The sequence below is a fragment of the Athene cunicularia genome (assembly GCF_003259725.1).
Source record: "Athene cunicularia isolate RWA chromosome 14 unlocalized genomic scaffold, athCun1 chr14_part1, whole genome shotgun sequence".
Lineage (NCBI taxonomy): Eukaryota > Metazoa > Chordata > Aves > Strigiformes > Strigidae > Athene > Athene cunicularia.
Genome location: NW_020799118.1, coordinates 7,013,924 through 7,041,850, shown reverse-complemented (window position 1 = coordinate 7,041,850; position 27,927 = coordinate 7,013,924). Strand labels below are relative to the sequence as shown.

Sequence of the window (27,927 nt, the reverse complement as noted above, 5' to 3'; positions counted from 1 at the left end):
TTTGCTTCCTTCTTTCTCCGTAACTGCACAAAGGCAGGACAAGATGAAGACACATCAGTTTTTCCTTCTGCTATTACTGTTTCTCACAGGCTTCTTGGCAGCAGACAGCATAAGTCCAAATGAAACAAAGCCAAAGAAAGCCAAACTCCCCAAAATAAAAAAGGAGAACAATGTACTCTTGCTGAAAAAGAGCAACTTTGACAGAGCATTGAAGGAAACTAAGTACCTGCTGGTGGAGTTCTGTGAGTATCAATTTCCACTGTCTCTTACCCTGATGGCTCTGCAGAGCATGACTGATGCTGGGGCACACAGGTATGCTTATTTTACTGTTGCTTTGTCGTCCAGTAATCCTTGTTTGTTTTGGTTTTCTCCATGTATCTATTTCTGACTGTAACTACGGTATTTTATTCCTTCTTGGGGTGGTTAAATACCAGTCTGCTACATAAGATAGATACTGCGAGTAAGACGGGTTCTCACACAGTACTGAGCTGGTATTCTCTGCTTCCACTGCCTAATTTCACCAGTATATGTTTCACAGCAGTGATGGGAGAAAATCTAGGTATTAAAAACAAAAAAGCAAAACAGAGAGGGCTTTTCTTCCTCTTTTATTTTCATCGGCACTTTGTATGAGGTTTTTGCCAGATGATGTCTCCTCTGTGAGTGTTTGGGCTTCAGGGAATGTCTTTTTACAGCGTTTTGGTATCTGTAATTGCATCATATTGGAGTCTTCCCTGAAATTAGCACTTGATTAGGTGGAGGTCGCTTTGTGGTTTTTCTATTAGGGTCACGTTCATTCCTCATGGGGAGGAAACTAGTGGGGCCTTTGGAATAACTTTATTAGAAGGTCTGGCCATCTGAGCCTTACAGAAAATAAATCGCAAAATCGGTATATTCTCATGATGTTATGCATCTAAAAGTTTAGCTGCTGCACAATTTCCCACTCCACAGACATGGAGCTGTATTCATAGCAACTTGCTGATAGCAGAAACTCTTCAATCTGCATAAGACAGCAAAAACTCTGTCTCTGTTGCTTGGGCTTGACCTTGCTTCACTGTGCCATACACATTGAGCTCACTGCACACATTCACTTAGCCTTAAATTATACAGAACACCTTGCAAACTAGCACGCCTTTGGAGGCAGGCATTAGAGACAGGCACAAGATGAAAACCCCAATCTATTCCACATTTGAAAGGGCTATTTGAAAATAAGGTGATATACTAACTTTGCAGAAGTGCATGTAAATTGTTCTTGTGCCTCACTACCAAACCTGGGTGATGATGATAATAATAATAATTAGAGTAGTAGTAGTGTAGGTCAATCTGAAATGAAAACACTTGTATTCTTCCAACAACAAAACCTAAATTACACTAACAGATAAATGGACACTCAAAGGATGTGGGAGATGTAAATCAGGATTTCTTTCCCCTACTTCAGAGCAGAGTCTTGGACCTCTTTCTCTGATATCCCACCACCCTCACAACTAGCTTTCTTCAGAAGGGAAGGACAAACATACCCTTCCATTCCATGCTGCATCTTCCACAAAAGTCAAAGATGAAACATTGCTCCCCAAGCACACCTTGCTCCAGTGATCCTCACTGCCTTCTGGTTTGGACTCAAGGTCACTGTGTCTATCTGAAGGGCTTTCTGAAAACTCATGGATTGCCTTTCCACTAGTCCCTGCAGAGAATTATGGCATTACTCATGAGACTAATGAGCTCCACAGCCCAGATACGTTATCTAATAATCACTGGTCTCAATCTCAACAGCTCTCTTTGGAGACATGCCACCGAACTGCCTCTGGGGCACAGAAAAATTATCATGCAGTGAGGCACTGCCCCAGGCTGTAGGAAACCCGAGTCCACAATGCTGAGCTAGCTGGTGCATTTGATGTAATCATTTGCATTGCCACAGCACAAAGAGATTAAATATTCCCATCTTTAGATGCACATGCACCTGCACAGAGAAGCCATAAAGCCCTTATATTTTATGTCCTACTCCTCAAAACAGGCTATCTAAAGAAACAATCTATGTGAACATGGAACTATTAAGGGAACTTAGATAATGAGAGAAAGCAATATTCCCTAGATCACACAGGAAATCTGTGGGGCTGCCAGGAATTAGCTTTTAGAAATCCAGAATGAATGCAAGACCCAAGACCTTTCTCTTCTCGATCCATTCTCAAAGAGACACAATCAGAGAACGGGAAGGAATCCCATACTTCCCTGAAAGTGGGATTTGTTCTGGTGCTGTACCAACATAAAGTCCAAACTCCAAACTTTGATTCAACACTCTAGGATCTGCCTTAGCCCTATCTATTATGAGCAAACCCTAATGCTTTCCCTGTTGCATACATTATCTACTTACCAGTCCCACAATATTTATCAGGAGAGGCCTGCTTTAATGTCTTCTGCCCAGTGACTCCCAAGTCCTTCTAATGCCCTTCAGTTCCACTCTGACGGTGTCCCTTGCCTGCCTTATTTCAGGAAAGGTTTACTATAAAAACATATGCTGAGTATCTGCCAAGCTGTATCAGGCTACCCTCAGAAGCTGAGCAAAGTACACAGGGCAAGTACCCAGCTTGGAAACAACTAATAGCCCAGAAAACCGGCACTCTTCCACAACAAAAAAATAGCTGAAGGGGCAGCATTAAAGAGAGTGAGGAAGCACACAGGAACAGAGGTTCTGGCTTCTTCATGTTTTTTTAGGAAGACACAGAGAACAGTGTCAGAAAACAACGCAAGCAGCACACAGCACTGTAGCTACTGGACACAAGCCCTGCTGCCTGCCTGGCCGAGTTACCTAATTTCAACTCTCAATTGAAAGTGCTCTTCTGATGCAGTCTGTGGCATCTCCCCATGCATGCTAAAGTGATCTAAATACCACACAAATGCCTAATAGAGCACTTGCCACCAACAGAAGGTAGATCTTCCACCAGTGTTGCCTGCATGGGAGAATTTTACTGTTTATACTATACATTAGCTGAATATAAGTCCCTGTGTTCACTTTAATTGCAGGATATGTTTGCTTAAAAAAGCCCCCAAAAACAAACAAAAAACCCCAACAAAAAAACAAACTAAACCAAACCCAACAACCCCAAGCACTCTAAGAAATATCATCATCACAGGGAAAATAAACTTTGTACACCTATAAACACAAACACTAAAAGCACTGCTGCACACCACTGCAAACTGTAACCAACTGAAGTCATGAATTAACTTCTTCAAGTTTTCCCAGGGACAGCACTGTCTGAACACAGTAAAGAGCATCTCTTACTCAATTTCTCATTAAAAGTCTTTCATAAACCTTTCCAATTTTCTGCTGTCAGAATGGTTTCCACAGGACTTTGCAACTGCCCCGTATCTATCCATGCAAGAACAGCCTTCAGATCCCCCAAACAGTACAGTGAATACTATTCATGTTTAAGGCTTTCCTAGGCCAGAGAGGCAGAAACAGCCCACAATCTGCTCCAGCCCAGGGCCAAAATATAGTGCATCAGCCCATATCAGCAACTGACCATACTGTGACTGAGAGGAGACATGTTATATGTACCCAACTACACTGTTTCTGCAAAGAAGCGGTATTAAACTGTTCTTCATCTTCACTGGCAATATAATGGGTTTAAACACAGCAGACAGAGGCAGAGATAAAGATGACCATTTAACTGGAAGGTTAATGATGTGCTGGATCATGCTTAGGGTGGCTCTGGTATCTCCATTCATGGCAATATTTAAAGCCAGATTAGTCAAACAGCTTTCAAGATTGCTTTAGACATGGTTTAACTTGCCTTAGGCCAGACCAACCAACTCTCCAAGTCCCTTACAGCTCTAGTTCTGTAAGCCTTTAACTTGGCTAGTGGCATATTCTGGGAAACAAAATGGGTGCAGAGCACATGTTAACACCACTGTCTCCTGCCTATCAGAATAATTCAGGAAAAGGCCCAGATTTAAGAGACTGTTTGACTCCACAGATCTCTGAGAATAACTGCTCCTGTCCTTTCCAGTGAAAAGTTTTCAGTTCCTAGATAAACATGGAGATAACCTAAGGACAAGCACACAAGTGGTACAGACCTTATGCTACTGCTCTGTGTGCCGAGTGCAATCTCATTTATGAAAAAGTGATGTTTACCTTTTCTAGCAGTACATTTGTATATCCAGTGAGGTACTGGGTCAGCTGTAGGATTCCTGCAGCTGTGACTGACAAACTATGCTGAGATAATGACATTTAATAGGCAAGATAAGGGTTATCCATAAAAACAAATACCTCTTTTTCAAGGCACAAAACCTGAAGGTGATATTATTGAAAAAAACCCAAGAAATTGCTGTCTCTGTATATATAGTCCATAAAAAGGGGGATTTCTAGAAAGCAGAGAGGGCATGACTGATCTTAAATCAATTATATAGATCAGATGGTGAGCTCACTTATAAAGCCAACATCCAAAGCATATTCACTCCTGTGCTAAGAACTCATTTCAGCATAAGCGGTCTCCTCACCACAGGAGGTGAATGCAAACAGTCCAAAACCACCCAGAATAGGTATTCTTACAACTAAGCTTCCCGCAGGAATCTAGTGCAGTTTGAAAGATAGTGGAATGTGGGTGTGAAAGATAGTGGAATGTTGGTGCCTCATTCCTGTAGGCTTCATCAGAAATCTTTGTCAGTCATTTGGGAGTTAATCTTCTGAAAAGAGTCACTTAAATTATGTGCAAACTACGCCTATAAAAATGAGCAGGACAGTGGAAACACAGGTACAAGAGTCACTAGATGATGCTCTAGTTGCCTGCTGCACAGACTTACTGATTAGCATGGGTCCCTTATGTAAGTGTCTCTTACACATGCTGATTTTATTGAATGCTTTGAATAAGGGTCCAAACTGTAGAATAATCCTCAAGTATCCAAACTGTAGAATAAACCTCGATGCTTGCATAGCAGAAGATCTCAAGTGAACTGCAAACATCAGTTTAAAAATACAGAGGTCAGCAGAGGAGATTATGGGCTTTATCTCACTGTAGAAGAGAATGGGAGAATTCAAGGTCACACAAGAAAATTTGCAACTGCAGCAAGATTAACATCCTTCCACTCTGATATGTTAAATATGAATCCATCCTTCATCTCAAGAGTCTTCTACAGAGAAAATTATATATCTGTAGTGAAACTGTAAAAGCAGCCTATGCAGAAGTTGAAAAGTAGGACTGTTAAAATTACTTTCTGACCATGCCAGACACGAACAGCTAGGAAATCAGTATTTAGCAGGACAACAGGCATATTCACAGTGACTGCAGCAATCACTAGACCATCAATACAGACTCAGAATGAAATTGGAGGCCATCAGCAATTAGCTAAAGAAGGAAGAACAAGCTCAACTGTTATCAAAAAGGAAAGAAAGAGTAGAAATTGAAGAGGACACTGCATGCAAGCTTCTAACTCTCCTAGTTCTGGGGCCTTAATTCTACCCATATCTGAGACAAAGAGCTGAATTGTTCTGACACTGGATAATTTATTTTCAGGATCTTCTGTACCCATGATCAAATGGTGGCAATCTGTTAAGATGTTCCTTTGGAGGTCCACATCTGTTTTGAAAAGGACACTCCACAAAACAGCGATGACACAGGGTGGGAGAAAATTCAGTGATACTTTTCAAAAGACAGGTTGAAACCATTATCTAAGGGAAAAAAAAAATTAAAATCTTAACAAGCCCTGAAATAATCCTTCTTATTTACCACACAACTAAAACTACTGATAATGAAGACATTCTGCTGTTGTTAATACAATGCTTTTCCAGAGCTGATGCCTTCTGGCAGCTGTGGCACAGCACACTGGTTCACATGGTGTCCCACCACACCCACATGTCTTCTCTGGTGACATTGCCACCAACTCTGTTACCTCCCATCTGTGTCTGTCCTTGTACTCTGCTGGTGCTCACCTCTCCTTGAGTATGAACTCTGTGATGCTGTGTTAGCTTCAGCAGCTGCTTCCTCACGACAATGCCTGAAGTGATCAGTGTCAATAAAAATCTGAAACAGAGGAAGCGAAACAAAACTCAAGAAAAGGCTCCAAATAAAAAGAGTGATGATTTCCTGCAACACTCAAGCAACTTGAAAAATAAAGCACCTGGGAGGCAAACAGAGAATGAGTGGAATGAAAAGGAATTGATGGAAAGATGAAGAGGAGTCTAATCACTCAGGAAAGCAGGGGAAAGGTGTGTGATGGATGTTTCCACATGCTTTCGGGGTAGTCAAGGAAACAGTTTTTATCTGTCTGATGAAGAAAGCTGTTCACTCACTGAACTCTGGTCCTGCAGTTATCAGGTTAATGCTACTCAGATTTCTCCTGGTCTCTGAGTGCAGTGATTACTTTTTACGGGATGAAGTCATGCACTTTTCCCAGTTCCAGCCAGGAGGTATTAACCGACTCTCATTACCTAAGCATGCTAGATATTTACTGGTTACCTTCAACTCTGCCTATTCAGGTCATTCAGTGGTAAGAGATCATTCTAAAATATCTGTTTGGAATTGAAGTATTTCAGAGAAAAATGGATCCTAGAGACACTCAGACAACCTACATACATGTCTAATGTCCATTCCCTGTATATTTGGGAAACCTCTATGTGATTTCGCCTTCTGTGTCTGGACTTCATCAACAATTTCTTCTGGCTCTTCCCAAGAGAGTCCCATTTCACTGTGCAATAAGCATTTGATCTTCGAAATTCCCCGCTGTGGTAAAACAGCTGTGCATCCTTAGGTAATTAGGAAAAAGTCTTTATATTGAAATTGCCCCAGTGTAAAACACTGCCTTGAATTAGCTAGAAGGTGATGGATCCCTAATTGTGCTGTGACTTCTTGCTCCTTATTCCAACAGCACTCTGTCCAGAGCCATACACCCTTCCTCTTGCAAAGCCAAGTAACTCGGTCTAACTGTTCTGAGCTCACCCTGCCACATGCAGTCATTGTGTACCAGCACTCTTAAATTGCATAGCAAATACTCCATGTTTTATTTAAAAGCCCGTCTATAATTACAATCATTTTAAGCAAATATATTTCATAAAGGCTCAACACACAGTGTCCCTAGAAGCAGTAGTATTTTTATAGGGGAGACATGCTATTTCTTATGACAACTGGTCAGAACTCCTAATAGATATGGTTTTCTGCAGTTACCTCTAGAGCATATCGAGATACAACTGGAGATACTACTCCAATTGTTTTTGTGCTAGAAGATAACACATTACAAACTTGTTGGGGAAAAGGTTCGTAAGACCATTTTTATAATCCAGAAAAAGGAAATTGAAAGTTAGGATAAAATCTCTTTGACAATCTCTCTGTAAAATCAAAATAAATTTATTTGATGAAACAGTAATTTTACAGCCTATTAGAACACAATTTGCTCCGGACTGATGCCTTAAGGCTCATTTACTTTATTGAAAGAAGCACCTTCTATTCATCAGCATAGTATCTGAGCGCCCCCTGAACAGACATTAATTTTTGTTCTACTAACAAGAACAGGCCTTTGGCCTGTTAGCAGCTGGAGTAGCTGTTTCAGTGCCACGGTTTCTGAGAGCCTAAGCCAAGATGGGTTTATATGTGATAGAATTTGGAAGGGTCTATCATGGTAATATTTTGAGAAAATAACATTATTTAATGTTACTCTTCACACTCCCTGCTGTAGCAGTTAGGTGGAAGAAAATGATTGATGGTTGGGATTCAGAGGAAGGATAATGATGAATAATGCAAAAAAGGTAACTCAGCACTGAGTTAGATTAGTGTTTTTATCTTTCATTTATTAGAACTCATACATAAATGTTCATTCACTTTTTGGTTATAAATTATGTAGGGTAATTACGAATTCATAAATATGAAGACATTGGTCTTCACCAGGTGGGATACAGAGAAGTGCATCTGTAATTTTGTGAAAGAATCAAAGAAAGCTACATTGTCTGATTTATGCCGATTAATGTAGATTTACACGTGTGTGTGCTTGTGTAAGCGTATATATATATATATGTAAGCATATACACACACATATATATACACATAAATGCATGAAACCAAGATTTACTTGGAGGTTTTTCATCTGTTCCTCTTTGAAAGTGTATTTATGAAACTAAAAATTTTCTGTGTAGAATCTAAAAAAAAGCTTTTGCTCTTTATAATAAAAGGAATTTAACAAGATAGGTTATCTCAATTTTATCAAGAGAGACAAATTCATTTTCTTTTCCACCCAAGTTGCAGAACTGTAAAGCTCCAGGCCTTTACCTCTTATTTGAATACAGAGCAGCCGATGTGTGACTAGTTTATTTTCTTGTCCTTTTACAATGTTAACATAATTTACAGCTCCAGGGCCCAGGCGAGGATGGCCCTTCTCCTTCCTCCAAACACACAACTGTCGATTGAGCTAGAGAAGGGCTGGTACACAGCACAGCATGCAGAAATACATCACCAGTCTCAAAGACCATACTCTGTTGCTCTCCCTCCTTCCTCCATATCTTGTTTGGAAAAGTAGTTTCTGAATTACAAAGCTCTGCCTCAGTGAAGTGCTTACAATTATTATTAATTAGTTTTATATTTTATAAGATTAATATTTATATTAACAACATTTATTTAGAGTAATACTTATATTTAATAATATTTTGAAATGCTTGGTATTTAATATTATTTCCTATTAATGAGTCCTAATGTGATTAATATCTAACTCTACTCTTGACTTCCCTTTAACTCACACCCAGCATAGTCAGTCAAACTACTTAATTCAAGTAATTTCTTCCCAACAGAAGACTATTGCAATCTTACTAGTTTTTCACTGTGACTGGTCCGAGGACAAGTGGAGTGGTGAAAAATCAGCATTAATACAAAAAAGTAAAAAGTAAAGATAATTTCTCATTTATTTCTGAGTCATAAAAGATTTTATTCAACCCTTTAAGCTACCACTTGACACAACAACCTCCACTGGAAAGTTTCGCGCTGTGGCCTGTGTAACCCATTTGCTTTTGATTGACTCTTTCCAGATGTTTCTCTATCTCAATCATCTCAGAATTTGTCTGAGGAATTTGCTGAGGCTGCACGACAGCTTAAAAAAGAAGCTCCAAGAATCCAATTTGGCAAAATTGATGTCACACACCAACATGATTTGAGAAAAGAATTTAATATTCGAGAGTTTCCTACTGTGAAATTTTTTGTGGATGGCAGCAGGGAAGATCCCATAGACTGCAAAGGTAAACTGTCTTATTCACTGATATGACAATGATATGTAGTGATAGGATATACCCATATATGCTGCTGAGAAGAAAAATACAGAGGCTCAGATAAAGAATATGCAAGGTAGCAAACTGGTTTTGCCCTCGGTTTTAAATATACAATAACCTTTGTACCAATACAAGAACTTAGATTAGAATTAATCTTCCAAGTGTATAACTGAATATGCTTCTCTAGATTTAGTTCACACAGCCAAATTAACTGCTGGTGTAATTCCACTGACTGCAGAGAATCACCTCAACAAGATGATTTACTCCCATTTACTACAATAAATATAAATAATTACACGAAACAAGAATTTTGTCCCAAACACTTCTAGTTCACTGCAATTCCCATGGGTAGTGTGCCTACAGAAGTAGGCTGGAGCAGCACTCTGTGCATCTGACAGTGAACTGTGAATTCACTCTGTTCCCTAATATACAGGTATACTATGGAAGTCGAGGAAAAGAATTTTGCAATTTAGCCATCAGAGGGAGCTCTTACGTGGCTCAGAAAACCCATGGAATAGTTTGAAATCTTTTACAGAAAGTTATTAAGCAAAGACAATATTGGAAAAAGACTGACTTGAGCAATCTTGGGATTATTGGAGTTTTTCGTTCAATGAAGGTATATACAAGAAATATAGTTAATTTTCTTTTCCCTAAAATGATGAACTTTTACAGAGTTGACAAAAATTGCATGACTTGGACAAGCATCTGTTAGTGTACGCTGAGCAGATACAGCTGAGTCACAAGTTTAATACAACCACCAAAAAAAGGAACCTAAAATCTGCCTCCTGAGCTTGTACACAACTGAGTGCTCTGATTTCTTTAACCGCTGAGCCCCCTGTGGCTGCTGCTGCTGCAAGCTGATCTTCAGTATTTTTAGTAACTTGCTCCTCCTTGCTATCGAATTTCTTACCAAATTCCCATCATCTAGACTTGTGCAAACAGCAGCTTCTGCACAAATACCACTGAAAACGTGATTTACCATACTGAACTTTTATTAGAGGTGCTGGTACATTAGAGCAAAAGCACCTACCTTCAGTCTCTGATTAAATATATCTCTGACAAGAAAACCTCTTTTAAACTGGTGAACCTATGGGCTGTTCGGTAATTAATTGCCGATTTCAACCTGTATATTTGAAGTGGCATATCTCAGCTCAGAATAAAATTTACTAATTGAAATAAAACCCATTAGAATCAATACATTTTTGCCAATGAGAAACAAGCATATTTATTTCAGTTGCATAAAATTCTGGACTTCTGGAGGCGATGAAGTCATTGTAGGCAGTTTCAGCTTTCCCTTGGTTTCTGAAGCGTCTCCGGCACAGGAAGCTCTCAAGATGCTTGAAGAAGTGATAGTCGGTGGGCGAGAGGTCCGGTGAGTACGGTGAATGAGGCAGAGTTTCGTAGCCCAGATCGTTCAACCATTGCAGTGTCAAAAGTGCAACGTGTGGCCGTGCGTTATCGTGGAGAAGGATTGGACCCTTTCTGTTGACCAGTGCTGGACGCAGCCATTGAAGTTTCTGGTGCGTTTCATTGATTTGCTGGGTGTAATTCTCTGCCGTGATCGTTTCACCTGGATTCAGGAAGCTGTGATGGATTAAACCAGCAGCAGACCACCAGACAGTCAGCAGGACCTTCTTTTTGTTCAGGTTTGGCTTTGGGAAGTGCTGTGGAGCTTCATCGCAGTCCAACCACTGAGCTGATCGTCGCCGGTTATCGTAGAGCATCCATTTCTCAGTGCACGTCACAATATGTTCGAGAAATGGGTCATTCTGGTTGCGAAAAAGAAACGCCGACGAGACTTCAAAATGGTGATTTCTGTGATTCTCATTCACTTCGTGCGGCACCCATTTGTCGAGCTTCTTCAACTTTCCAATCTCCTTCAGATGCTCAGGAACAGTTGATATGCTTACCCCGAGTTCTTTTGCAAGTTCCCAAACAGTTGTGCGTGTATCTGCTTCCACCAGAGCCTTCAACTCATCGTCATCAATAGCAGAAGGACGTCCGCGAGCTTCTTGATCTTCAAGGTCGAAATTGCCACATGGAAATTTTTGGAACCAAAGTCGCACTGTCCGTTCGTTAATACTTCCCTGGTCATATACCTCATTGATGTTTCGAGCAGCTTGCGCTGCATCACGTCCAAGTTCGAACTCGTAGATCTGTCAAAACTGCTGTTTTGACATCTGAACTTCAAACCTCCAAAATTTGTCAAAAACGCAGTTTATATTATAATTTAATTATACAGCATGAAAGTTCGTAACATGAGCTTTTAAAAAATATATAACAGTACGCCAGTCAAGAAGGTACTATTCCTGAAACATATACAATGAAAATCACATTGCAAAACGGAAATTAATTTCCGAACAGCCGATATTTGAGAGGTATGCTTGTGAGAACTGGTGTATCATAACACAACACAGAGTCGCCCTTCAGCAGAGAGCTGCTATATAAGATATGCTTATAGCAAGATGCAAGAAGTTAGGAAACTGGCTTCTGCTCTGCAATTTGTAAAAGATAGTATCAATCATTCAGAGCAAATGTACCACCAATAATGACTTAAATTACATTTTGTTGACTGGCAAATGCTTATGTACAACAACTAGTAAAATCTCACCTACAGCATATGACTTTTAAACCACTGAGCATTGGCAACTGAAAATGCACAGCAATCGGCGCATGACTTCTCAGACAGAACTTGGTATATACTTCATACCACAAAAGAAACTACAGACCTCACTTAAATCAAGAAATTAACTCAAATATTTTATGGAAGAGAGAATTTTTGAATGGTTGTCCTGGCAATGGACATAGCATGAAAGTCAAACCCTAGGCTTTGTAAAATCATAATTTACAACTCCAAGGCCAGCAGAAACAGGCTATGCAGGCTGTTTAAAGCAACCCAATAAAAAGATTAACCACATGAAAAATATGCTGAGGGGTTATATTGCTGACATCAGCTGCAAGACCTCAATTCTGCATTTAGACAGCAGAAGTCAAGCACTATGTGGCCACTAGATACTGCTCTGTGCTTTGCTCTGCAGCCTGTATACTCCAGAGCAGATGCCTGCCTGCTTCACCTTAAGAAAATATTATTTTAAACGGGTTGCAGCACAGCCTGCCGCAAAATGACTTGATAGCATTAAAATGGTCTGACTCAATTTTGATCTTGTCATATTGCTAAAATGCATAATACCAGGACTTACACCTTTGATAATCCACTGGTACTGTACATCTTGACTCTAGCACTTCACACCATACAGACTTTTTCATATATAGTTTTCATTAACCCTTTGCTGGACTCTTGCTCTGCTCTGGTCCAACAAGAATGTCATACTCGCAGAGATGAAAGGGCTACCTTACAGCTGAGATTTCCATCTCCTGAGCCTCAATTTGTGGTTCAATTTCTCTGAAAACGTCATAGCTAGAAAATGTATTTTTTAAAGAAACTCAAGATTCCTAAAACTCCTGAAAGCTTGAAGAGAATTTACGAAATAAACAGACTAACTGCAACCTCAGTACAACTGGTAGCAGTAATTTGGAACCCAAACCCTGGAACAATCCAGAATTAAAAGGACAACTTTGACACTTCAGCTTTGCTTCTTCTGTCTAAACTGAACAGTGAAGCTGCAGCACCACAGAGGTATCTTAACATGTCTGTGTGCCTATCAGATTCCTTCTGCAGCACCGACAGAACAATTTTGACACCTAATTTAATTGAACAGACAGTTCAATAAAATCTGCAATTGGTTTGAAGCCATTTTGGATTAAACGTCAGGTCGATAGCTCTTTATAGCTTACTGTGATTTTGGGACACATGAAATCCTGCAGCACAGATTTTCTACTTCTCTGAATTTCCTCACCTCTATTCTCCACATGTGATTAAGCAGTTAATTGAACATACACCCATTTGCAGAGGTCCCAGAAAACACAGTACTGATCCACCGTTGATCTTCTAGAGTCAGCAATAGTTTAGTTACTAGAACCTGAGGCTGAATTTGGATGCCCAAGACCACTTTGAATCAGCTGTGACCTCAGTCCTAAGGAGCCCAATTCCATTTGTAGTCAGCATCCTTCTGCACTGCACTGCCTCTATCCTGACTGCACAGAAATTTCTGTCACTCATTTTGATGGTCATTTTAACTCTCTTTTCCTTCCACAGGAGTCAGACAGGCCTCAGCCTTTATTACATGGGTGAAAAGAAGAACAGGACCTAGCACTGTATTAATCAACTCTACTGATCAGGCTGAAGCCATCATAAATGCTGATGATTTTGTAGTGATTGGCTTTTTTAAGGTAATTTACTGGAAAACTCAAAAGACTGGTTTCTGTTCCAACTTCAGGATATACTGCTTGCTATCGCCACCAAATCCCATACATCCAAAAGACCTAGAACTTGCCTGAAAAACCCAGCCCTCAATTTTCTCTGCATTTATAAAATTTAATTGTCTCTATCTACTTTTTCAGAGCTACATAAGCACCCCTGGCAGAGGTAAGAACTTCTCACACCACAGCACTTTTCCTGAATAAGTACCCAGGCACAGAGACCTACCACTCTGAGAGCAGCTTCTGAAAGCATGATGCTACAGCAGTGTTTGCACAGCCCAGGACACAGGAGACTTTTCTGTATTCTCAGGGCTTCTGCCAAACCATCACAAATTTGGTGACTGGTGGGAAGAAGGCAGAACTATTGACCTATCCTTACTTAATTTTACCCTTTTCATTGGAGAGACTTAACTCATCGGTGGTATAGGTTATACTGCTACTAGAGTCTCCAAATGCAGAAAGTTGTAATCCCTGCCCAGCGTTGTAACCGATCTAAAAATCTAGGGTTACCTGATCACTGCATTTCTATTCAAACATGGTGTAAAATCATAAACACACATAGCTGCAGGCTGTTCTGGTGAAGGAGTGTTCCCCCCCTGCTTAAGTCCATAAAAAAGCAGTAAATATTGTCTAATATACTGGAGTGCCTTTTTTTCATCTTTCCATTTGGTGATTTAAACAACTTCAGTGATACTCAGGGGGGCAGAGCACAACTCCATGAATATCACACTAACTGTGGTTTTTAGCTCCTGCCAGCTAAGAAATCTACACGGATAGGAAGTCAAAACATTATACTGTGTATGATCCAACTCATGTAGTCCTTTCTCAAGCAGATTCCTACTAGTTTCCAGAGCAGAATAAGGTACTTAGGATTTGGGGCTGAATGATACAGAACAATAGTCTAACAGCGCAAAATAAATTTTAGCTGTCAAGGCATGCAGTCAGAAGTCAGTAAAACAGGAATAGTTTTTTCCTGCTTTTTCAATGTGTCCTTGAAATCTTTAATATCTGAAAAATTCAATCAAGGATTTTCTCTGACTAGAGAGACTTTTATGCTGGTATCTCTCTGCCCAGTTAAAAGCACGGTGTCTGGACTCATATCTGAACTGATAAGGTCCCAAATGTGTTGGCTACAGTGGATAGTCCAAGTTTTATGGATGTGGAAAACAGGATTCATTACCAAAATGCCCCACAGTAACAGAGTTGGTGACCACATACAGCATAATAGTACAAACTGTGAAAATGCTCAGAGTGCCCAGAATTTTGCTTTGCAGCAATCTGCTTGCAGCCATTTATGAAGGAAGGCAGTTTCCAGTGCTGGGCCAGATTGAGAAGCCCTTGCTATCGCAGTGATGCTGGAGCATTCCCTGAACCACGCTGATAAGCAAATATTGCCTGCAGACGTGTTTGACTGGACTCCATGATTTCACTCGGGGGCTAAAATGACAACAGATGAGCATGAGCTAGGACATGTCAGAAATTTAAAGGGTGAAAGCCAACACATAGTGTCCAAGTAAATAAAGAGCTGTATTTGGCCTTCTATTAGTCACAGATTGCTCACAAATGTGAGTGCCAGGATGTGTTGGGAGGTCTCAGCATATAAATTACTAGTCATCTAGCATGAAATAATTTTCTGATCAGATAAAATCTGGAAGCACTGTTGCCTTTCATCATGCTTATTTACTATTAGTTTGAGGGTGGACAGCACAGTGACTGTTTGACAGATGTAGGAGTCAAGGTCCCTGCTTTGAAGAGCACTCCGTCAAAGAACCAAACGCATCAGTCAGGTCCTCTTGCAAGCAGAGAGCCCTCCTCCCTAATCCATCACATCCTACCGACTGCACAGACAAGCTGCAGCAGGGGAGCAGCTGGTGGCCTGATCCTTCCCCCTCTGCAGAAGTCTTTGCAGAGTATAGAAATGCCAGGGGAGTGCAGGGCAGATGAGATTAGTGCAGGAAGGACATAAGGGACCATACACCATCCATATTGATCCAGGCCAGCCAACACTATCTGGAAAGGCAAATGCACTAGTGGTGTGACAGCACTCCTAGAATCAACCCTATTGTGAAGATCTCCCCTTGAAAGCGAACATGACAAGTTATACCCACCTTACAATTACATTCTCCTGTACCACACAAACCTTTAGGGACCTGCCTCACCTGTGGTGCTCACTCCTACACATCCTAGCGGGATACAGGACACAGTCTTAATCAATACTCTTTCTGGGACTAGGAACTTCACAATGACAGTGTGGAAGTTTTCTGTGAAACTGCAAGAGATGTGCCAGAGATGCCTTTCGGGATGACAGCCAGTGAGGACGTCTGTGCTAACTATGGCATCCAAAAGAACACTCTGGTTGTGTTTAAGAAGGTAGGAGTACAAAAGCCTAGCAGGGAAGGTACAAGGAGCTGCTGTGGTAGCTTTGGGCTATGGAAAGACAGTTTGGGAATTCTTCAGATTAAATAATTTCCTAGTTGAAATTCAAACAACACAAAAAAGATCACATTTACAGACAAGAGAGACAAGTAGGAGGCAAACAACAACCTCTGGACAACTGATATTTTCAATCTGGCTGCCTATATTCAGACTCGTAATTTATACTTAAGGATATGGATAAAATAGCTTTATTTTCCAACCCACATTCTAATCAACACATGCCGCCAGGTTCAGTGAGTTTTGCATACATTCACCTCTTTTCCTTTGTGTTGCTTCTGGCCAGGAATCTTCTTTTCTTCCAACCCACAACAGAAGAAGTGGCCAACAACAAGAACAAAACTATACAGAAGTAGCACCAACATTTAGGCTATGAAGTAGTCAGACCAAGCACATCTTGAGTGAGCATATGCCACAGATATGTGTATAGATACAGAAAAGATCTTTCAGTATGTTAAGATTACTGAGCAAATTAAAACTGTCAGCTGAACCTTGAATTTTAGCTATAATCATGTTCTGTAATCTAGCTGTGACATTTATTTTACAAGTTATGGAATTTCAGTTACTGAGCATCATAAAACAGCAATGCCGAGAACATTTTATAGTAAAGACAGTTTCTTCACTCCTATAGTTAAGGCCAACAACCTCACAAACTTCACTATTTGTCCAAGGGAAAACCTGTGCATAATGAAGTGCTTGAAGATGGCAGACAGAATAAACTGGATCTAACGAGGTTAATCAAAACCTTTACTTTGGATTTGGTCACTGAATATAATCTTGAGGTATGTGTATTTCACTATATTAACAAAAGCCACAGGAGAAAGCCAGGAAAGACAGGAACCCATGCAGAAAAAAGACTGAGGGAGCTATTCTGCTCCTTAGCATTTGAGAATTTTGTGTGATTGTTAGATGAGGCCAGCACTAAACACATCTAGAAACACCAGCAGAACCCAACAGGCAGCTCTCAGTCTAATCCAGGCCAAAGGATGCTTCCCTCTGGCAGGATGTTGTTTCTTAAAGTAGACAGGGAATGGCTGGCCAAATGGTGGACCTGCCTGAACATGCAAACACCTCCCTCCTGTGGAGCCTGGGATGCTTTGCAGCAACTAGGTGGGGTGGGAGGTTGGAAGGTCAGCTTCTGATCATGGAGTGGCATGAGAAAAAGGGCAGTTCTGTGCAAGGAAGGAAATGTAAGCTGCTGATGCCACCCAGAAGTGAAGGAGGTGCCCCAACCAGATCTAGTTCCTGCAGCTGCTGCAGTTGGCCCTCCCTGGGTAACACCACCTTTTCCTTTCAGCACATCTTTAGTATTAATTCTTCAGTGTGTGTTATGTAGGAGGTCACACTAGAAGATCACAACAGTCCTTTCTGACTGTAAAAATCTATGAATAATGACAAGGATTTTCCTGGAACAAAGAAAACACTCAGCTGCTGCTGATTCTTCTCACTTTATCTGCTTTAAAACAAAGAAAAAAAATCCAACAGTTATGGAAATGATTGGGAACTGAGTCTTAAAAAGTAAAATTTGCAATAGCAGAACTGAATGATACTGATACACTGAGCTTCTGATTCGCTATACTGCTTACAAAGAGTGGAACAGATGTTGAGTCTTTTGTTTCCCAGACATCTGTGAAGATTTTTGATGTCCCTGTTGAAAATCACATCGTGCTGTTCACCCCAACGAACTCGGAGACATTCAGTGCAATTTATGAAAACTACAAGTCTGCTGCTGTGGAATTTAGAGGAAAGGTTTGTAATGCTGAATCCTACTTTGAAAATATGAATGCCCAAAGATCAATGGAAAAACACTCGCCAACACTACTGGTAAAAGCACGCTGCTATCAGTCTATCTTCTAAGACCATCAAGCCATTTAAAACCAGTTTTAGTATTGTTAAGGACACAAGCAGAAAAATAAATGCCACTTAAAAATTATTCTTTAAAACGCAAAGATCACAGAAACCAACACTAATTCTAGCTGCTCCAAATAAACCTGTTTCTGATTTTACAAATATGACTTTCTAGGAGCAACTTCCAACCAAAGATAGTTTGCTATGAGGATCTCAGAGTATTGCCTGAACCAAGAGCTGGAACCAGCTACAAAACCCAATAAATACTGCAAGGCATCTGCACAGCCTTGCTTGTAGCACACGTGTTTGCGTGTATATAAACAAGTATAGGCAGTCATACACAGAAGTATTTCAGTTTTCCATTGTCAATCACTGTGGTGCTACTCCTGCTTCAAGTATGTGAGACATTGAAGAATGGTAAGTCATCTCGTAATAAAATATTACACATTAGTATTGGTAAAGACATACAGATTATAGGTGTTTCAACTCTTTTGTCCTGGTAAGAGTTATTAAGAAGAGCACTAGGAGTTTAGAGGGGTAATTCAGAAATGTTACTAAAACAGGTGATAGCAAACCACTGTGAAAGGACATAGGGGAAAGCTCCATTCCTCCTGGCTGCTTTAGCATTTCTTATTATACAGGATCAAGGTATGATAAGGTCCACAGAGCTGCTGGTTATGGGACTGAAACTGAAAAATGGTTCTACACAATTCCTTGTATTTAAAGTTAGATCCTAACCCACTGCCAAGCTCCATGGTCCATTTCTCTAAAATGATTCAACCAAAGCTGGAAGACTCAAACAGATGCATAACTCTCTCTTTATTAATTATCAGATTATGTTTGTCTTAGTGGATACTAACGAAACAAGGAATGGACGAGTTTTTGAGTATTTTCGCATCAGGGACATTGACGTTCCTGCCGTGAGAATCCTAAATCTGACAAGCAATGCAAAGTACAAAATGCCTGCAGACGAGGTGACAGTGGAAAACCTAAAAGAATTTTGCCAGAGCTACCTAAACGGAAAAGCAAAGGTATGTCCATTATTAATGAGATGCCGCTCTACTACACCAACTAAAACACTAATGAATTTGCAAAACATCCCATTAATTTACTCTCACTGTAACATATTCATCTACAGTTGTTGAGAGAGCATTGCTCTGTATTTATCACTGAGGTGGACTACAATGTCCTCCACTTCTCCTATGTAGAAACTGGATAAATAATTTGTGGCCCAATATTTTAGTTGATTTCAGCTGATGTATTTTAGTGGTTTAAAAACTCCCTATGTCTTAACCAATACTATAATGGAGATATAGTTGGGAGAGATGCAAACAATGACTGCAACCAATTTTGATGTTACAGAAAAGTCCAGTAAATAGAAAACTGACAGTTTCAGAGTGGAGTAAGATTTGGTATTTGTTGTAAACAAGTTTATCAGAGTGAATTTCCACAGGGGGGATCATTCCCATTGGTAAATATAGTAGTTGTTGTCATAATGAGGCATCCTCCTCCACACTTGTGAAAATTACATTAAAATGTATTGGTGCTCTTCAGGGTGATTTGTTTCCATCATGAGGGGAAAAGGCAGAATTTAAGAGATTCAAGTAGTAGATCTTGATTTCAATGTTTGAAGGGAGGCAGAAAGACAGAAGAGGTGGGGATGTCACTTCTTCGCTACCAAGATCTGCTTGAATGGCACACTCCAGGGAACAGATTCCATGGGGAATGTGTGCCTTTCTACTACTGCACTGTGTGTAAAAGAAATCAAATTCCTGGAAGTGTTCAAGTCCAGGTTGGAAGGGGCTTTGAGCAACATGATGTAGTGAAAGTCTCTGCCCATGGCAGGGGAGTTGGAATTAGGTGACATTTAGGGTCCCTTCCATCCTAAATTATTCTGACTCTCTAATATGAAGTTGCCAGCTAATATACTGTAAATTGTAGGAGTCATGTAGGGCCTGTGATTAGTGGTGAACACAGATTTAAGCAGCAATGCACACTTTCTGGTGTGTTTTGTATCAGTTTTGAGAGCCCACAATAGGTAAGTTTTTCAGCAGGCAAGTTTCTGAACACTGGGCAACAAGCATTCAGGACAACGAATGCAAATGTGTTCCAAAGGGTCATTTTCTGATAATCTACTATGGTGTTTGTATTCAAGAGAGGGACAAGTAATTCCAACTACTAGCTACACAGGAGTGTGAGACCCCAGCTCCATGCTGAAGGGAGAGAAGCACATGAAGGCTGGCTAGGATATAGAGATATAAAAAAATAACACACAGTAGTAGTGCACATTAGGCATAGAAATGTCCCATCAATCTTGCATTAACTTGAGCTGGAGTACTGTTTCTCAGTGCTCCCTGCATGTTCACAGCAGTATTTTGTTTCTGCTTAGCTACATCTCTCTAGTGAAGAAATTCCAGAGGACTGGGACAAGATGCCTGTCAAAGTGCTTGTTGGGAAGAATTTCAACAGGATTGTCTTCAATAAGACCACGACTGTGTTTGTTATGTTTTGTAAGTGCTATTGTTGTATTCAGATTTTAAACTGCTTCACAAATTGGAAGTGAAAAATGAAAGCTCATGCTTACATGCCAAACTAATCTGTGCACTTTATAGAAACTGAGTTTAATGAATTTTTGTTGCCCAGTGAAAGCACTGAAGAAAAAATTGTGTCATATCTATAGGAACATTGTGATACCTTTGCTGACTTAGGGTTGCACTGGATAACACTGGATCCCTTTAGTAAATATTTGTCAAGGCCGTATCAAATCTTAGTGTTGAAAGACAAAATGACACTAGAACGTCATGTTTTACAATGGAACATTACAGCCTGCTGTATAGTATGAGTCAGGCTGTCTTCCAAGGACAGAGAGAGAGAGAGTTAAGTGAGGCTCTCTGGTTATAATGCTCTAGGATTAAATCCCAGAGAGGACTTGTGATTTAGCAAATCGTAACTCTTTTTTCCCCCTCTTCTGTCTTCAAGGGAAATGGCTTTCCTGCTTGACTCTTCCCAGCAAGAAACCACTGCCCTATCCCTGTACCAGCCAGCAGGGATTAGTTCATGCCTTAGTTGTCTCAACAGAGCAAACATGCAGCGTTAACATAGACAACTAGCTGTACTGCCCTGAATTTCAGAAATTATTAAAGGTAGTATGTTCCTGCAATCTCCTTGTTGGCTGCAGCTATTTCATTCATGCAAGTCATTTTTACATTTCAGTATCATGAACAAACTGATCTAAGCAGGAATTAAACGAAGTCCTCTGGAAATGAAAGGCTGGTAAATGGGATGTAGTGTATTCAGGAATTTTCATTCCATCTAAACTGAGTATGAGCATTGTTCTCATGACTGAAGGATTGCGACTGTGTTGTATTCTACTTAAGGGGATACTGGGTTCTCAGTTTGCCTTTTTACTAACCTGCATGAGTGCAGTGCTCAGAGTCAAAACACCACCATATCTCAAAATCCTCCTTTTAGGGTAAATATAGTATAGTTTATGAACAGAGTTAATTTTAGTATGCAGAAAGCATTTTGTGTTTCTGGCAAATAATTCACCATGTGAATGATGCAAGACTTACTTGGGTTGCATTGTTATCTGGTATGCCTCTCCAGCAAAGTCATATGGTGAGCGTTGTGTGTTATATACATAAAAGTCTACACAGAGCTAAAGCAGCACTGCTATCAAAAATGCATTAATGAATAGCTAGTTATCACTACATTAAAACTCATTAAATTCATGAAGGGTGAAAGGCTTCAAGTAGATACTGACCACAAATGAAATTCAAAGCTCTGTGTCACGGTTTAACCCCAGTCAGCAACTAAGCCCCACACAGCTGCTGGCTCACTGCCCCAGTGGGATGGGAGAGAGAATCAGAAGAGTAAAAGTACGAAAACTCATGGGTTGAGATAAAGACAGTTTAACGGGTAAAACAAAAGCCATGCACGCAAGCAAAGCAAAACAAGGAATTCATTCACCACTCCCCATTGGCAGGCAGGAGCTCAGCCATCCCCAGGACAGCCGGGCTCCATCACATGTAACAGTGACTTGGGAAGACAAACACCACCACTCCAAACGTTCCCCCACTTCCTCCTTCTTCCCCCAGCTTTGTATACCAAACATGACATCATGGTATGGAAAACCCCTTTGGTCAGTTGGGGTCAGCTCTCCTGGCTGTGTCCCCTCCCAGCCCCTCGCTGGTGGGGTGGTGAGAGAAGCAGAAAAGGCCTTCACTGTGTGTAAGCGCTGCTCAGCAGTAACGAGTCCATCCCTGTAATACCAATGCTGTTTTCAGCACAAATCCAGAACACAGCCCCATGCTAGCTACTATGAAGAAAATTAACTCTATCCCAGCCAAAACCAGCACACTAAGTTTAAGGGCTAAATGGGTCCCAGTGATTGCATCAGCACATGCTCTTCTGCCAAACTGTATCCTTCTACTTTCTTTTTTAAATGTGCAGATGCCCCTTGGTCCTATGACTGCAGAAAACTCCTGCCAATCTGGGATAAGCTAGGAGAGCAATATGAAAGTCGCAAAGACATAATCATTGCAAAGATAGATGTCACAGCAAACGACATCCTGTCTGTTGGATTAGATCGCTATCCGTTCTTCAGACTCTTTCCTGCTGGACCAGGTTACCAGGTGAGAAGCTCTTGGGGAAGAACATGGAGATAGAGATGCACACATGTGTGTGTGTGTTAGCATGTGTGCACGTGTCAGGGTGAGAAAGGAGTCTTTTAAGCAAGAAAACTTTAGTCCTTATCTACTCAACATTGGATTCATTGCTGTCAAGGACCTGAATTAGAGGAGAAATGCTTCTATTGTCTTCTCCTATGTGTGAGGCTGTGTCAAGAGCCCATGTATCATTTACCAACTTGGACCTACAAGTCAATACAGCCTTACATTCTGCTGTTTAACAACCTCCAATCTGCCTGTTGGGTTCTAGCAACAGTCTCAACTCAGAGTGAACTCACAGATACCTCCTCACCATTGCAGTGCCTTTTTACTTCAAACCATGACAAGAGATGTACTGTCACAGAACTACACTGTGCCAATTGTTTCTGGAGCACGTATGACTATGGCCTCTAAAATGCTGGTACTACTCTTGTTACATCCTCTACATTTTCATAAAACCCAAATCCCCAATCTTTCTTCTATACACTTACGCCAGTAATTTTACTTCATTCCAGTATCACAGCCTCAATTGGGAATAAATATTTGTTGTCAAGACCAATGATCTTCACAGTATGCTACCTAATGCATCAGCTATGTTACAAAATACTCAGAAAATGCTGCTAAAAAGGAGGCAAAGAAAAATGTTAAATACATTCCTCCGTCCATGTAGATAATCTAATTAAAAACAAGATATCTCTGAAGCAAAAGAAAAATTAAATTCTAAGATACTATTATAATTAAGACATTACTAAGCTTTTCATTTTTCTTCTTAGTCCTAAACTTAAATTAAATTCTAAGACATTTGCCCATGTCCTCATTTAATCTTTGAGGGAGAGATTTTCCTCTTGGATGTGCATGCACAGCTTCTAATGAATTGAACTGCAGTCCTGCACACTCAAACTGTATTTAGTCTTTATGCAGGAAAGCAGAAACCCATTAAATGCTCATAATAAATGCCAGTTTGTCAAATAATATCAGTAACAACTTTCATTAACTATTAAGGGATTGTTTCATACTTACAAATATCCTGGAATTAAACAGTATTTGAAATTCAAGTTCTTCCCTGTGCACCATGTTTTTATACTAGTTCCCTCAACTTCAGAGATTTTAACTTGTATTTGACTACCAGTGCAGGTGCCCTGTAGATGCCCACAGTCCTGCAGACCCAAGTGTTCCCACCTTCTTTCTTATGGCACTGTATGAACAGCTGGCCACAGGCATCTTTACTCACTACAATCATAAATTATCTGAGACACACTCAAGACATTAGTACACAGTCATTGGAACTGCTCTCAGCCATTTCCTACACAACCAGTAGTTATACCAGGAATTCTCCCATATATACTCGACCTTTTCTAGAAGTTAACCAAAGTCAGAGCACAGTATACAAATGTAGTATCACAGTGTGTCAAGGCTCAGAGTATCTACCGTGTTTTTCACTGTATAGGCACTGTCCCAAAATTACAATCTCTACTCCATTATTCTGGCCATTAAAAGAGCAATAGAAGGGGCTTGGAGCTGAGGAGGAACCATGTTCAAAACGTAGAAAAACAGGAACATTAAATATATATAGTCTATCAACAACACCTGATGCAACCTTGATTTCACAGAGATCTTTTCTAGCCTTCAGTATTTTGCTAGTGTTAGAAATGCAAACACACGAGCTTTCCAGTTAACTCTACCATTCCTTTGCATTAAGGAATAAGGATGAACTGAACACTGGCGCAGAGGCAGTAGGAACTCTAAAGATGAAATAACTACTAGAAGACTCTAGAAAGCACATCAAAATGCACATAAAGGAAACTCTAGAAACCACATCAAAATGCATGTAAAGAAATCTGAACCTGCTCCTGATAAACCAAGGGAAATGTTGCTAACAAAACAACCCAAAGCTGTTTTCTAGAACTGGCTTATCACGTCCTCTGGCCACCACACACACCCTTACACCTCCTTAAAGGCAAAGCCATGGGCTGAACACATTATAGTGCAGTCCCTTCCAAGCAGTCTCACCTGCTGTGCTCATATTAGATACTACCCTCCGAACAGAATTACCTCTTAGGACTTCAGGCTATGAACTTCATTCTAGCATTCTTTAGTTTGTGTAGGAACAGGTTCAGCTTTTCCTTAAGTTAATGACAAGTTACCTTCTTACTTTCAGTGGATACAAAACTAGATGCATGACAATATTTTAAAATCAGGAGCCACTTCTGGTTAACTGGAGTTAATAGAGTTGGATGAGCTAAGAGACCTCTATCTATATCTGAGTGTTTAAGCACATGCCCAGTTTTCCAAAGCACCATCTGAGTGTTTCTATGCTGGGGAACAGTTACAGCCAGAGCTTCAGGAACAAGAGACTAAATCTGATGAATTACGTGGAGGAGGGAGTGACCAGGCATCATCTGAGCTCCATCTGTGAAGCTGATGAACAACTCATCCACTGTGTCATCCACTCTAAATTTAAGAGAAAAACATGCAGCCTTTCAGATGGGTTTAAGATGATTCTATTTGTTTCAATGGATTCTGTGAGAAAAATAACATTTACATACTCTTATGCACTGATTACTCTAATGAGAAGTGTTTACACATATCCTCAATAACCAGCACAGGGATCAGCTGCTTCTCTGGCTTTACAGGTCTTCGGGATCTGAGAAACTGCTGTTCCAGCCATCAAAGTCAATAAAAATCAAGACTCATCTGAACATATTAATCACCTCTGGAGGAATCAAATAATCTTCCTTAAGAAACTTAAGCTTGCAAACATAAAAAAATAACTTCAAGGCTGCCACACTTTTTTATTACAAGAGAATATCTTACTGAACAGAAATACCAAACCTGTGTATACTTTTAGTGAATTCACTAGAGAATGGAATTGTTTTGTTTACAGTCCTTTGAACTCAAATCAAACATAAGAGTAACAAGTGTAAAGTAACAGACCATTATTGGTCTCAGTGGGAGTTAAGTGAGCTTAACCCAAGTGAGAATAGGGCTCTGCCTATTTCTAGATATACTCAGACAACAGCAGACAATTCCCAGTGTCATGCACACAAGCTTCTACAACTTTTTGTTAAAAGACTTGTGAAAGATCCTTTCATACTTCTAGAGAGCAAAGGTATTTGGGGAGAGATCTTTAAAATACAGTATGGTGCCTAGACCTACTCACAGAATTTAAAAGCTCTAAACTGAAAGTGCTTCTTCCATTAAACTTTCTCAGAAGAAAAACTAATGTCATTGCTCATCTTCCTCCTGTTCAAGCTGTGCAACTGGTGATAATTCTGGACTGTGTATTTCAAAACTATTTCAGAATTTGAATTTCCATCAAAATCTTTAGACAGCTTTGAATATCAAGACTCTGTTCTTCAAAATATCTGGTAAATGTTTATTGTTAAACACAGAAAAGACACCGATGTCAGTAGTTGCCCTTGCTTTCTAAACTGAGCAAAGTCTAGAGTTTGGTCAGCCTAAAGAACTGGAATCCTCCAGCTGACTACACTGTTATTTCCAGCATATTGTGTACAGAGTTAAATATTTAAAACTCTTTTCAGGAAGTGGCCTATGCTGGAGAGCATACCTTGGAGGCATTTTCTGAATTCTTAGAAGAACAAAGCAAGACAAAATCAGAACCAGGAGAGAAGGTAGGATTTGATCCTGACACTGACTGATCTGTTGTGTCATCTAAGGCATATTCACACCTTGCATAGGCATACCTGAACGGCCTAGAGCATAGCTACATGTATGGGCTTCAGCCACTGCTCACGTCAATGCTTGGGGGGTTCTTACCAGCTCTTAGTTGGTTTCAAGCTGACTAGCTTCATGTGACCATGCTAGCTGCAGTCATATACCACTGCCTGGCAAGCACACACCCACTCACATCCTTGTTTTCATCACACAAAAACCTCTTCTCCCACTGCTCATGTTATCACTGAGTCACTACGTTAACGCTCTGGTGGTGGTAACTACTGCATGGCAGACAGGAACCTGCACCCTGACAGCAAAACTTTGTCAGGATTTTAGCTGGAAAAAAGAAGCCACAGATAACTTAGTTTCAGCTATAGCTGGAGTGGTTCAAATATGTATTGCCCACCTCTTCTTGTCCATTCAGGGCAGCTTCTCTTCTTTATAAAGCAAGGGCACAACAGAGCAGATGTCCCCTCTCTCAGCAATCACGTTATGATTATTGTCTGATTCCTCAACCCTTTCTCCTCCTCTGTAAATAATCATTAGTTGTCCCGTATCAGCCTGTTATTTAATCCCAGACATTTCACTGCAAAAAGACATACTGTAAGTGAACAATATGATCCAGCTCCAAGTAAGCCTGACGTATAGATGGAGAAACTGTCCACCTAGTATAAGAATCATGAGCTTGTTCTGCCTGGAAGTGAAGCAGATCCACAGGGTAGACATAGTTATCATTAATGCTCTTTTCAACTGGGAGGGAAACTGCCTGTGGGTGGAGAAACAGTTTTGAGTTTTCAGACTTATTTCCACCAGAGGCTTTGATTTGCTCCTGAATTCACTGCTCAAATAGGTGGTTACAGATGAAGAGAGAGATGACTAAACTAATATTGGGACACGGAAGTCTGCAATGAAGTACCAGACATCCAGCTCTGCCCAGTCATTGCACAATTCTGTTTTCCAATACTCAAAGCCTACGTTTGGTGTCTGTCTCTGTTGCACGTTCTTTAGTGATGTGTTTGAAGCAGATCTGTTGAGGCCTACACACAGTCTTTTACACACAATGTTAGAGCTGTGTATATTCTGTCATCTCTTCTTCATGCTTTATTTCATGTTAAAGAATAAGTAAAACAGTTTAAGAAACACCATTCAAAAACATGCTCTGTGTAGCAAAAGGGGTAAGTAATTGGCATTTGCTCATCTGTTCACATTCTCCATCCTTACCTGACACCCACCAAATTTTCCCAGAAGACTGCAGTATTAGACCCTTTGAAGCACCAGTGCTTGATATGAAGTCCCCTCCTCATCCTCACCTCAGGGCATTCAACACACAAACAAGATAAATAAAAAGGTAGTTTCTTTTGAGATTGCCTAGGAGAGACTGTCTTATGCCCACCAGTTTATCAAACACGGCTTTCCAAGTTCTTATTAAACCTTCACACAAAGCCTCATCTAAGCTTTGCCATAAACCAGTGCAAAGGTTTAAAAACAAAACACATTTTAGCAACAGCTGCACTACTTCTGACCTCATTAACAAGCCCTCAAGTTCCTTGGTTGAAAAGATGAAAATTTGCATTTCATATCATCTTAAAAATTTTTTTGGAAGTAAAGAATTACTAGAGCAATTCTCTTTGTGAACATCAATAATAAGCAGCTTTGCTCTTGCATTTCTTTTTTTAAAAGGATCCTTCGGGAGGAATCAAGGAGGATCTCAGCCAAAAAGAGACTGTAATAACAGAGAAAGAAGAACTTTAA

The 27,927-nt window shown here is 40.3% G+C and overlaps 1 protein-coding gene across 1 annotated transcript; it reads left to right on the top strand.

Moving 5' to 3' along the window:
* The first annotated feature begins 28 nt into the window (after positions 1-28).
* Positions 29-27,927, top strand: PDILT (protein disulfide isomerase like, testis expressed). The gene is made up of 11 exons (XM_026858901.1): positions 29-242; positions 8,996-9,202; positions 13,389-13,522; positions 15,785-15,922; positions 16,657-16,767; positions 17,609-17,734; positions 18,667-18,864; positions 20,223-20,343; positions 22,286-22,467; positions 26,043-26,132; positions 27,856-27,927. Exons 1-11 carry the CDS (start codon positions 44-46, stop codon positions 27,925-27,927), a joined length of 1,578 nt encoding a protein of 525 aa, XP_026714702.1. The 5' UTR covers positions 29-43.